The sequence below is a fragment of the Cyprinodon variegatus genome, unplaced genomic scaffold, assembly GCF_000732505.1.
Source record: "Cyprinodon variegatus isolate N-32 unplaced genomic scaffold, C_variegatus-1.0 Scaffold307, whole genome shotgun sequence".
Taxonomy (NCBI): domain Eukaryota; kingdom Metazoa; phylum Chordata; class Actinopteri; order Cyprinodontiformes; family Cyprinodontidae; genus Cyprinodon; species Cyprinodon variegatus.
Window position 1 is genome coordinate 515,210 of NW_015150760.1, and position 13,544 is coordinate 528,753.

General features: G+C 40.8%; 1 protein-coding gene across 6 annotated transcripts in view; it reads left to right on the top strand.

The window, feature by feature from the left end:
- zfhx3 (zinc finger homeobox 3) overlaps positions 1-13,544 on the top strand; it is a 315,185-nt gene that overhangs the window by 218,398 nt on the left and 83,243 nt on the right. For all 6 annotated transcript variants that reach the window (XM_015384203.1, XM_015384202.1, XM_015384204.1 and 3 more), the window contains 2 exons: positions 9,602-12,118; positions 12,295-12,874. In XM_015384203.1, coding sequence (XP_015239689.1) covers positions 9,638-12,118; positions 12,295-12,874 — 3,061 coding nt within the window. In that variant the 5' untranslated portion in view covers positions 9,602-9,637. The remainder of the gene's footprint in view (positions 1-9,601; positions 12,119-12,294; positions 12,875-13,544) is intronic.

The following is a 13,544-nucleotide window of genomic DNA, read 5'->3' on the forward strand; positions in this document are numbered from 1 at the left end:
TAGGCTCCTTTTGTCCATCTGCACAGCATTTCACTGAGGTCTATCGTCGCCACCACTTTATTCACTATCTGCTTATATCACAAATACAAACTCCTTGCAGCAATAGGGGAAGATACAGTTTTGGTAGTAGCCTACTGTGCTTACCTTTATTTTCATTATTACCTTCTTTTTTTCTGTTTTGGTGTCTGATGACAACAGCTTCAGCTTTCTTTGGCCTCAGATTTTGTGTATGTGAACATATTATGACTAATGACATGAAAAGTGCAGCAGCACTTACACACGAGTCTCTGTGCACTGTGGTCTGCTTTGTCATTGCTCAGCTTTGCTACAGAAATGGTGTTTGATGTTTATTGCACACTTCAGAGTCAAGAGCTGAGGTGTCTTTCAGCATTGCCCTCCAGGCCAACTTGTTATACACTTAACAAGTTGTTTTTTCTTTGTTTTCCTTCCCCTTCCTATGTTGACAGTTCCTCATCCCAGCCCTGCTCAGAAGGCATTGACTTTAGTTTTCCTTCTCCTATAATCCTTCCTTATAAACTGTACGGAAAGCCCTGTCCTCCTTTTAGGATGATGATTGTGTCAAGTTGTTTATGAGTTTAGTGTTTACAAACCACTGGTATGAGGTTTTGGAATGTCTCTAGCATGTAAACTAGTTTTTTATTATTCCTGTGAAATAATAGAAGATATACAGTCTAGTAGGATCAAGTTGTGTAGATATTTCTTTCTTATAATTGCAACAATTTTACGCTAACCTTGCACTATTTTGAGATAACAAATGCACAGGCTAAAGCTCACTCAAGTGACGTATGCCTATGAGACATGATAACAGCTTTGTATGAGTGTTTGACTTCTCTCATCCTTTAACTTTTTGGCAGACCTTTTGTTTGTTACTTGCATAAATATATATTTGTGTTTTTAATGTGGTAGACCAAAACAGAGGTATGGCTAATGATCAGTGAAGTGAGGTGATTAATCTTATTTAAACATAAAGTCTGAAAAGTCTGGGCTGCAGTTATTTTTGTTCCCTCTTTGCTCTAATACTGCTGTATAATATGCAGTGAGAGCAATTCAACAGTCTGAGCACAATGTTTGATTGCATGGTGGCAGTCTACTTCTACAATAACTCTAAACATACAACTAAAGCTTAAATCATGTTGATAACTGGCAAAAATTGCATGGCAACTGCATTAGATCCCTATTTGGTAGACTTTTCCTTTTTTTTCCAAACATGTATGCTCTATTTTTTCCCAGTGTCCTGTCTGGCAATGTGGCCATAAGAATAATTGTCTTGATGCCAAAAAAGGGCCCAACAGATTTTACCTTCACAAGTGAAGCAATACGGCTATCACCATAGTGTTCCGCTTGATTTATGCATATAAATAGCTTTATGATGATTATGCAGGGAGTATTACAGATTATATGGGCACAGCAATGTAAATAGAACAGGAAAGGAAAGACAAGAAAAAGGAGAAAAGATGGAAGAAAGAGGAGAGGAAAGGAACACAACCATAAAAGTCTTCAGTCTGCTTCAATACCTGCAAGGAGAGATGTAAACAGAACAAAACAACCAACGGATATAGCATAAGAGATACAATAAACTGGCACCTTGATACTATCGCTGAAGTATATGTAGTATTATTTAATCTGACATGTATACTGTGGTAGCTGAAGATAAGAAAATAGGCTTTCTGTATGGAAGTTAATCTGTAAGTACCTGGAACCAAGCACCTGTAGTTGTTTGAGAGAATGCACTTGTGCATGTAAAGTTTATCCAATGGAAAAATGCTCAATAGTGGTTGTGAGGAGCCAAAGACCCGCCCCTCAGAGCACAGAGGCAAGCGCCGGGGGACCCAAAGAAAAGAAATCTAAAAAACATTGTCAGATTTTTCCAGTTTGTTTTTTCTCCATTAGCATTTACAATATGCATTTTTCCTTTTATAAACATAAGATAAATAATCTTTTATCAGATGTCAAGCAGAAAACTGGGGCAGAGGCAAACAGTTCCCACCAAGGTTTGTTGTTTGAAACAAGAGCAGTCCTTTCCCAGGATAAGGGCCTCTTCTAGGCATAGGGGATTTTGGACCAGTCTTAATATTACAAAGAAAAAAAGAATTTGTGTAGCAGAAAGAGTTTTCCTTTTTCAAAGCTTTGTCATTAATGACTTTAGCAAATGTGAAGTTTAGATTTGGCAGTTCAGCCGAACAAGGTCTTTATAGCAACCCTCTAATTATTTATCCAGGATATCCTACTCTAGAATTAGGCTTTCATGTTTTTTTCTGCTGCAAAATAATTTCCACTGAATAGTTTCACTGGGACACTCTAATCCATGCTTTATGTGCATGTGAGTCATTAGTGTGTGTAGGTCTGGATATGTGCTTACTCACATGACATCGTATATGCCCACACAAGCTTACAGAATGTGGATGGGACTGCACTGGTTCTTGGTAAGAGGCGCGTAAAAGAGATAGTAAGTTTCCATTTTCCCCACATAACCCTGCATGAGTTCCCCACTCGCTGCTCTCACACCAGACCGCTTTCACCCACATTACTCGGGTTTCCTGGTCATTTGGCCTTCACATGCCTTTTAAAAGGGATCTTATCACCCTGCTCAGGTTTAGGCACTTAACCGAACACTGCCCCAACTCTCTGAGTTTCTGTCTGATCCAACTCATTGTCCTCCAATGTTTTCCAGCTTATCCTCCTATGTAAATGTTTATATAACATAGTATATGTAATATTTTTTTTTGCTTGCTTTCATATTCACAGAAATATACAAATTTCCTTACATATATGATCAACTCATATAATTTATAAAAAATATATGCTATGTATTTTTGTTTCTGTCCCTTTAAGTAACCACAGCAGTGGATATTTGCCTAATTCCAGGTGCCTGTGAAGCCTGTGTTTTTCCAGGTGCATGACTGGGTCATTACTAAGGTATTTGTTTTCCAGATTACATGGTTACACCAAGCATTAGAGACATGTCATCCATGTACCCATTCTATATGTCAGGGCATGATCCTTGCAACATCTCTGCGTCCTCTCTATCCGCATGCTCCTGTTCAATGGCTTAGATTGTTCCTTGGTTGATGTTAGGGGGGTTACTCTGTATATTAATCCATTTCAGTTATCCATAATTGATGTAGAGATAATGGTAATGAAATTTCTCCATTCCCCAGTTTTTGGCTGGCAAGGTAACTAAGAAGAGCAGTGAGGTGTCTGGGTGGTTTTGGGATTTAAATCAAGTCATTGCGGAAGGGCAGCATAAAAGCCCCCCCAAAACATTTACATAAAGCCTTAATAAACCATTTTATCACTAGGCTTCCAAATCAATATTGTGGCTTTTTAAGGTTTAATATTTCAATGGTATTGATCAACTTAACGGCTGTGTTTGTGGTTGCCTTGCATAAGCTGATGTGCTGCAGAACGAGTATGTGCTGTAAGTGTAGCATCAGCGTTTAGTTTTTAACAATGACTCAAACTAGATTCCCACAGTCAGAAATGGGTTGATAGATTACTTGACCTTGATCAGCCTTACTTCTTCTGTGCACAGTGTTCTGTCCCTGCTTTTCTAACAGCATTCCCAAAACCCAATCAGTTTAGATAAAGAAAATGGATCGAAACAAAGAAAATACAAATAGAAGGCTCTGAAAGTGCTTTAAATTGCAGATTTTACTTCCACCTTCTCTGAGAAGAGTGTTTGCTTGGAGTATTTAAAAACAGTGGTCGATCCGATGATTAGCCAAAATCGAGGATCCTTGTCTCCAAGAATTTGATCAGCACATATTCCCCTTTCCTTGAACTTTCATTGGACATGTTCCTTCAGTCTCCTGGTTTTCTGTCTAGCTCCATTTCACAATCAAATCTTACGTCTCTTTTCTTTTAATTTGCAGACACACAGAAGCCCGGCCATACACATCTTTTTGAGAACGTTTTTTTTTAAGCTTCCATGAGTTCAGAAGCATTCAAAAGAATTGAAGATGATCTCCTGAAAGATAAAAGCCCAGACTACGACTTTTCCCTTTTACCCTACTTGATTTCACTCTGTGCAAAGATCGGAGGTCCATTTTAAAGGATGTGAATCTCCGTGTCCAAATGTTTTAAATCACTCAACATCTATGCCTGTTGGTCTTGCTTAAATTGAGGATATATATCTAACCAATCTGATGAGAGTGTGAAAACCTCTCCCACTTTCTACTGCAATTTTACAGAAACCCCACTGTGTGGATGTCTACCAGTGCACTGTGTATGGGGTTGCCTGGGGGTGAACATTAGTTTGTGCCCAAGAGTTCTTCTCTGATTTTACATCAATATCGTAATTTCAAGGATAATTTATGCGCTTATAAATTACAAAGCTTTCTATGTAAACCACATGAGACCTAGGAGAAAAATAAAAGTGCAGTCTTTAAGAATGAAAAGTAGTGAGATGAATTTTTTTTTGTAGCATTTGCAGAATTTCCTGGCAAGTTTTCATTCACGTTGGTTTTGCTTTAAAAAATAAGGACAATTTAGCTCTGATTTATTTACATTACTTTTCCCAGATAGTAGGGAGAATTCTCTTAGAATATAGGCCTTTTGCCTGCCTTTTTTTCCATTTCTTCCCCCATATGAGAGGTTTTCACATTTGTTCATGAAGTGCACCAGAACACAACACATCCTCTCCTCCTTGTTTGCTAATTGGTGGAAGACTGGGAGCCTCCTGCTGTGTGTTCACAGCTTCTCTCTTTGCTTTGCCACCCCACCAGGCCTTTCACCATCACTCTGTAGAACCCTGTAATTAACCCTCAGCTAATTAACTATTTCTAATTACACCAGCGAGTTGTCTCCATCACACCTTTAGAAACCAGACAACCTCTGATGCTGTATCAGTCTTTTCTGCAGGATTTTAGAAGTTTGACTCACTCCTGTTACCTGCACCCCTTTATGCATCAGTGTTTTAACAGATTTGGTCTCGTTTGTCTCGGAGTTGGCAGCATTGAATGGTTTAGTACAATTTTGTAGCTTTGTTTAATAATGCACATACATTTCAAAATTTTGCTTTGGGGCCGCTGACAACAGAAATAACTAAAGCGACAATTTAAATAATATGTCAATTTCTGCTCAAATTGAGAGATGTTGGTATTTTAGACAGGTTAGACCACCATCAGCATTAACAATTATTTTTATTTATTTATTTTTTTTCTGTTGAAAACAAAGCAGCACAGACATGCATGATGGAAAATTACATGCAGTACTTGAGAAGTTCTCCCAGAAGTGCCAGGGAGCAACCTCCGCCACATGCATGCTCTGCTGTAAACACACGAGTGTTCCTTCATGCCTCAGACTCGACACAGCATTAGCTATTTCTGTTTCACAGACTGATAGCTCCTACTGAACATCATTGATTTTACGGGAAGCCCTGTTTACAGGCTGAGTGCCATCGACCTGAGGTGACTTTTTACCTCCTGCAGTTGGAGCATCCTTATGTCTGCATTAGTGGAAGAGAAGGCTAAACAGTTACAGAGCACAATTAACAAAGAGATGAGATTTGTCTTAATTTTTAGTTTTGGGGAAAAAAACAAAACAAAAAGGAAGAACTCCTCATACCATGAAATCTATCTGGCTTTCAATGATACACAGCAGTAAAATATCTGAAGATATAATACAGTTTTTTTTAACTGTTCCTTTGTCAAAAAATATTTTCCAGAAATGTATTTTTCTTACTCTCTCTGTTCATTCATATGTTCCTATATTTCTCATTCTTATATTTCTAATATTAAAAGAGTTTTTTCCTCAGGAAATTATTTGGGTAGGCAACTTACATACTGGTGCAACAGGTTTACATCTCCTCATTGATAGTGTTCTGTGTTGGAGCAGGAATTCACTAAGCTAATGTTAAAGTGAATGTATGCCTTTATTGGTGATTAAGTGGAACAAACCTGGGAGATAAACCCAGGCTTCTCTCTGCCCGAGGACTACAATAGTTCCCTCGTCAATGAGCATGTCCCTGGTGCAACATCAAAAGCCTTCCCCTGCTTTATCAATAAGAATCCTTCCTTCCCACATCTTCCTGTAACTTGCTTAGCGTTCACGGCATTGATTTTTCAATAAGCGCCCCTTACCCTGCGGTGGCTGGCCTGGCTCTGTGATTGCTCAGAGACTAGACACAGACAAGCTGAGGAACAATTGAGAATCAGATCTGTTGTATCGTTAGTGGTCCTTGAGGCATATTAAGTAGCTATGTCTTTTCCATTTTAAAGAGGTTGTCTCTTATTGCTGACGCATATGTAGATAGAAGTGTTTTGGTCCCTGTCCTACCTATAATGTTTGACATTTAAGTCAGAGCTTATTCTCTTAGGACACCCTGGAAAGCAGGGTCCTCTAGAGGCAAAAGCAGAGCTTTAAAAAGAAAGCAATCATATAGATTGATGTTTGTTTGTTTTATTCTGACTAAATCACACTAAATGAATACACCTATAACTGGAAAAAAGTATATATTTTGGAGTCATACCAATAGCATCCAGATTCTGCGATGTTGCTCATAAAAGGACAAGGTGATTCAAAATAATTCACTTTTTTTGTTGTGAGAAAATGTGGAATAATGATTTTCAGTCAGGAGAAAAAGAGAGTAAAGCAATTCTGGCAGAGTCATTGAAGGCAGGTGGCAGCAGAGGGTGAGTTCTGTGCATCGGCATGCTCTCCTTTTGAACAGCTCAGGAATCCAGCCTTTTCTCCCTAGTGATTATCTCATATTGTCAGCTACGGCTTGTTTTGGCTGCACACAGCCTGCTTATTGTGAACTTAGTAGGCCCCACATTCAGAATTACAATGCAACACAGGCTGCTGGGGCCATGGCTTAATCACTTGTTGTACTGCCAGCATGCAAAAACAATAGTTTTATTTCTGGATACAACATGATATATCTGTCTATATTAATACTTGGTTGTAGTCACCTTCAGTGGGCTCCTCCTTCATTTTGATTTGTGGTTATTAACATAGTCAGCACTCAGAGACTCCAGCCTCCTCCACTTCCCCTCTACTTCGACTGCGTCTCCGTGTCTGTCTCCTGTACTTGTTTAGTGCCTCCCAGAGATTAAAGCTTTTCCTGCTTTAAACAGGTGTCACTGAGCCAGGCAGACATCCAAGAGACAAACAGTTTTATATCAGTTGGCCCCATCTGCGACTTTCTGACTCCAGACAATCCCATTGCTCATCTGTAACCACTGCAAGTTATTGAATTACACCATCTTGATTTTAAAGGGCAATTCTGTTTTCTGTAAGCAGTGGACACACCAAGCTAGCTCAGAGCTTCACCTCTGATCAAGAGCCATTGTGTTACCCTGACTACTGCTAATTGCTTGTGGTATCTTAGAGCTTTAATGGGAACTAAGCGCTACATATTCTCGGTACAGTAGCCTGCACTATACTCAGCTTGTTCAAACTTATCAAGGCTAAAAGCAGGTCATCGTTAAGCAGCAGTCTCTAGCCTTGCATATGTGCACACTTCTCTGTTTTTGCAACAACTGGAATCTGAAACAATGAGCAAATAGCTTATAACAAAAAATGAACTATTCCACACTTTGATTTGGAAATATATTCTGGCGAGACATCTTATTTCAGGCAATTCCCCTTTCTTCCCTTTTTCTGCTTAATTTCTCACAATTTATCCTATTGCTTTTAGCTTGAAGAATAATTTTGTTTAAAGCAGCTTTTCTTTTTTTTTCTTTCACTCTCTCAGCCATCTGTCTATTTGTGTGAAATGGCCGTTGAGCTCATAGCCTCTTATTAATGGAGCAGATAATAAATACAGACCAGTAGGGCTAGTATCCCCTCACTCAATATGGCAGCCATCTTTAAATCATGTCTGGTGGTATAAAGCAATCTTGTTAATAAGCCAGCCAGTCTACTGTCTCCAATATCTCATCAAATTATATGCAAACTAGCTCAAAGTTCAGGGTTAGCTTGTTCAGCATTTAAAAAACAAAAACACTTGCACATCGTATCACAAAAAAATAGGATGTTCAAATTTTTCACAAAATCTTTATTTGTTAATTTTTTACAATTCTCTCTGTTTTACTGGCGTTCATTAATTATAGAATTTTGAGATTTTTATATATATACATATATGTATGAATCTGAAAAAAATATATATATATATATTCATACATACATACATATTGCTTTTTGATCTTTTACCTGTAATAATGAAGCCTAAACACAAATTCACGTCTTTAAAATAGCTGCACATTATTTTTGAAGTGGGATAGATTGTAGGTTGAAGAGGTACTTTGCACAAGAAGTACTTTTCATCAGACATTCATGAATAGGCAGACAGACATTATCAATCTCTCCTCTTGCTCAGTGCTTAATACCTTAGGCTGTGGGGGTAGACTCCATTCTGATCACAGCTGAAATTTGCATCTCTAAGTAAATAAGTAAATAAATCAAGTGCAAGCACTGAATTTGCTAATCAACCGGGACATTGCAGTGAGCTTGGTGCCGGGAAACTTTACTCATGTAATATTCAGCACTGGTGGGTTAAAGGGCAGCCCAGAGTTATTGGCTTCGGCCCGATTGCCCCCTTTAATCAATGTTGGCTGCATCCCTTTAATAAAATTATTAGCTCAGCAGTATCTTGTGCTATCATTTTATCTCTTCTGTGCTCTAAATTGCAGCCTGTGTTGGGCCTCTCAGATGCTCGGGGCATGGCCAGCTCCCGAAAGCTCAGCTCCCATTTATTATTTCAGAGACGGATGATGGCTAGAGTGTTTGAAACCAGGCTAAGCTCAGAGGTTATTGGATGTAAGATCTAAACACAGCTGGAGTGAAGTCCCAACCCAGCCTATATATTTTGAGCTCCTAAAAAAATACAGTCTTTAATACTTAGGAGAGTTTAGGCATCTCTTTCTCAATAATTCTCATGAATACTATCTCTAATGTTCAATTTTACCTCAGCTCTAGAGGACTTAAAATTGTAATACTGCTAAAATATTTTTAAAACAACACATTTTCACCTTTTCCTTGAGTCATATTAATGTGTGATGTGCTGATGGGTGGCTTCTCTCAGTGTATAATTATCTCACAAGGAATCTATTTGATCTATTAAGTTAGTTTGACTGCAAGTTAATTAAAAACGGATGTAGGATATGCAGAATATAAGATTAAGGGTGTTGTTTGGAGGTTGAAGATAAAAGATGGTACTTTTCTGATATGGCAGGAAGATGAATCATGGACGGCTTATTAGTGCTTGTCTCAGGTATTGTGTTTAAGTGCCTAATCTAGCGTAATGAGTAGGGTGTCAGCTTTCCAATTATATCTCAGAGTTTTTGCTATGCTTTTGATATTTTTTCAAGGGTGCCATGTATACATTTTAATGCTGTGCTTTATTGTTGATTTGTTAAAATGAGGAAGTAATTTTGATTCAAATGTAGACATTTGTTTCTATCTTCGACATGGCAAGTAATAAGATTTGTGTGAAGATTTGTCTGTACCAGTCTATCCGAATTATTTGATTGAATTGTTTTAAGATGATGTGTGTTATACAATATAAATACACTGGACTGAAGTCAGTTGATTGGTAGAAAAAGTATAAATTAGTAACCTCTGATATTTATTTTTACAGGCCTGGATGCGATGAACGCCTCATGTAGGCATCAGCATGGAAAGCTGTGAGTCTCCCGTGGTTTCTGGGACAGAGGATGGGCTCAGCTCCTCCCAACAGCAGCAACCACCACAGCCCTGGAACGATCACTCTAACTCACAGGTTACTTGCACCAAACAGGCCCCTTCTCTGGATGCCCTGTCCCTCTCTGGATCTTACCCTTCTCAGCCCACGAACTCCATTGCCCCTCATGACGGGCTGAGAGACCTACAGTCACAGCAGTTGCAGCCAAAACAGACATTACCTTTGGCCCACCTTGATAATTCTGCCATTGGCCAACTGCATTCCAGGAGAGAGCGTCTTGAAGGCGTGGAGCAGGAGGGAGCAAGCTGTGGAGAAGAGGAAGAATCAGAGGACTTAGATGAGATGGAGATTGACAGCTGTTTTCCAAGTCTTCAACCTTTCCCTGGGATACCAATAACCTCAGGGGGAGGAGGAATGCCCACTCTTTTGCTACATCATCCCAAGCAACAGCAAGAACCACCTGAGAGTGGAAGTGATGAAGGAGAAGAGGAAGAGGAAGAAGAGAGCAGTGATGTGGAAAACTTGGCTGGAGAGATAGTTTATCAGCCCGATGGCTCAGCCTACATTGTAGAGAGCCTCAGTCAACTGATCCAAAGTAGTGGTGGTAAGGTACCTGGCCTGCTCCCTACAAACTCTGTCACAAGTGGGGGGAAACCGGGAGAACCGGCTGGGGCTTCGTCCTCAGTCTACCCACAGATCATCAATACTTTCCACATAGCATCCTCTTTTGGGAAGTGGTTTGGTAATTCAGACCAGAGTTTTCCCAATACCTCAACAATGGCAGGCCTTAGTCCTGTCCTGCACAGTTTTCGTGTCTTTGATGTGCGGCACAAAAGCAACAAGGATTACCTGAACAGCGATGGGTCTGCAAAGAGGTCCTGTGTTTCCAAAGATGTTCCCAACAATGTGGATTTTTCCAAATTTGATGGGCTAGCCCTTTATGGCAAGGGTAAGCCCATTTTAATGTGTTTTCTCTGCAAGCTGTCCTTTGGCTATGCTCGTTCCTTTGCCACTCATGCTGTCCATGATCACCGCATGACACTGTGTGAAGATGAACGGCAGCTGTTAGGGGACAAGCATGCCTCTGCCATTATCCAGGGCATTGGAAAGGACAAGGAACCCCTTATTAGTTTCCTGGAACCAAAAATTAGGAGCAGTCCTCTGCCACCTACCCTGCTACCCATTAACTCTGGACAGAGCTTCTATGGCACATTTAGTGGTGTCCATCTAGAGCCTGGAAACAGCAGTGGGGGCAGTGAGACCCTTCTGATCAAAGACTCTGACTCTGGCCTCCAGCAACAGCAGCAACAACAAACACCACTTAGTTCAGTTCTTTCTATAGGTGGACGAAGTGTTTCCCAAGCATCCGCTCTTACCTCTTCTCCAGGCTCTGCCAAAGACTCCAATGCCCTTCCCAAACAGGGAGGCAGAATAGAGGAGCCTGTGGGGAAAGAGCTGGCATGCAAGGGAGAAGATGGAAGAACTGAGGGACATGAAAGCAATGTGCAGCTATCCAGCCAGTTGGGGGGCTCAGAAGAAGAGGATGAGCTATTATTAGGGGAAGAGGAAGATGAGGTGGAGGCAGAAAGCACCGCAGTGGCCTGTGGGGGTAAGAGTAGCAGCGGTGGGAGTGAGGCGGGGGAACAAGCTGTCTCAAACCAAAGCAATTCCAAATCTCCTTTATTAATGCCTAGTAGCACTCTCCAGCCTTCTGCCTGCACCTCTGCAGTTGGTTCTGCGCTCAACAGCAAAGCCCTTGCTTCCATTTCCTCCTCTGTCAAGGAAGAGGCTTCAGCTGCAGATGGTGGGGGGAGGACATCAGAGCTCCCTCTGAGCTTTAACTGCCAGGGACCAACTGTTCCCATGGCTCTAGCGGCAGCTGCCGTCAGAAGGAGCGAGGATGACAATGCTGGCACTTCTTCCTCACCTCTGTCCACCAATGCTGCTGCTGATGAAAGTGCCAATCGAGATAGTGCCACAGCTCCAGAACCAAATGATTGCCCAGCAGAAGGAGAGGAGGAAAATGGAGCCCTTCTGCATCATCACCACATACACCATCATCATCATCACCTGCACCCGTCATCTCATGGTCACCCCCTCCCCCTCCCAGGGGGTTCTTGTGATATAACAGGGATGGGTGACTGTTCACAGAACCACGGCCAAGGTGGGAGTGGAGGAAGTGGAGTAGAATGCCCCAAGTGTGATACTGTTCTAGGTTCATCACGCTCCTTGGGGGGTCATATGACCATGATGCATTCACGCAACTCATGCAAGACACTAAAATGTCCCAAATGCAATTGGCATTATAAGTACCAGCAGACATTGGAGGCCCATATGAAAGAAAAACACCCAGACTCTGGGGGCTCTTGTGTGTATTGCAGCAGTGGTCAGAGTCACCCTCGTCTGGCTCGTGGAGAAAGCTATACCTGCGGATACAAGCCCTTCCGGTGTGAGGTATGAAGACATTCAAGGTCCTAGTGCACATTTTTTAAGAGATGGAAATAATTTTATATTATGTTATATAATATTATATAAAATATAATATAATATATAAAATGTAAATTTGTATCTAAGAATTAAGCCTCAATTGCATTATTACACCTAACGAGAAAACATGCTTTGTTCTGCAGGTGTGTAATTACTCCACTACCACAAAAGGCAACTTAAGTATCCACATGCAGTCAGATAAGCACCTGAACAACATGCAGACGCTGCAGAATGGAGGCTCTATTGGCTCTGCGCAGGAACAGGTCTTTGGACACACTCCAGGTGGAGTGGTGGCTGTGCCCTCAGTGACCCAGGCCAGCAGCCATCACAGTTCTCACCATCATCCAACGCAGTCGTCCTCTCATTTGTCTGTACCATGTGGAGCTCCATCACCGACCAAGCCGAAGAGCAAACCTACCTGGCGGTGTGAAGTTTGTGACTACGAAACCAATGTTGCACGGAATTTACGCATCCACATGACCAGTGAGAAGCACATGCACAACATGATGCTCCTCCAACAAAACATGACTCAGATGCAGCATGGGCGACTTGGAATAGGAGCCATGACTTCGCCATCTGAGGCTGAGCTTTACCAGTATTACCTGACCCAAAACATGAGCCTTCCACCAGGCCTTAAGATAGACCCAGCTGGACCTGAGGCCCAGTTCTTAATGGGGAGTTTTCATCTTGATCCCAGCATGGCTACCTTGGCTCCTGCACTTGGTAAGTCACATCTTGCCTCTCCTGATTTTAACATTTTTCATAATCACTGGTCAGTTAAAGGACAGGTGAGAGGGGAAAAATTATATAATTTATTCTGTTATGCTTAAAGTTTATTTTTAATGACCCAATGCTGAGAAAAGTAATAAAATAGGCAAAAAGGGTATTATACACACACACACACACACACACATATATATATATATATATATATATATATATATATATATATATGCAAAAACCCAGATTGTGTATGTCTTTCAGCTTTATGGTTTAATATTAAAGAAATGTGTGGTAATAGGTGCAGAGCTTTAATTCAGTGCCTTAAACTAGTAATTCATACAATGTCTGCAAGTGATTTTATATGACTTAACAAAGGTCTCCATCTATCTTATAAAAGCCCCGTAATGGAGGAATAGTAGCTTTGCTCTTTACAACAATAAATAGAAAGGAGCTGCTAGTAATAATTCAGTGAAAAACTGGACCAGGTCTGGCCTATATGCTCAGCCTGGGCTGTGAAAGATTAAAGGGCAGCTAAAGGTAGAAGAAGGGCTACCTCTTACCTAATTTTGTGTTTAAAGTTAGCCTTTATGAACTTCATGGGCATGAGCTATGTTGTTAGTTGGCTGCAGATAAATCAGCACCAGGAATAAACAGATTTAATCTGTTAAGA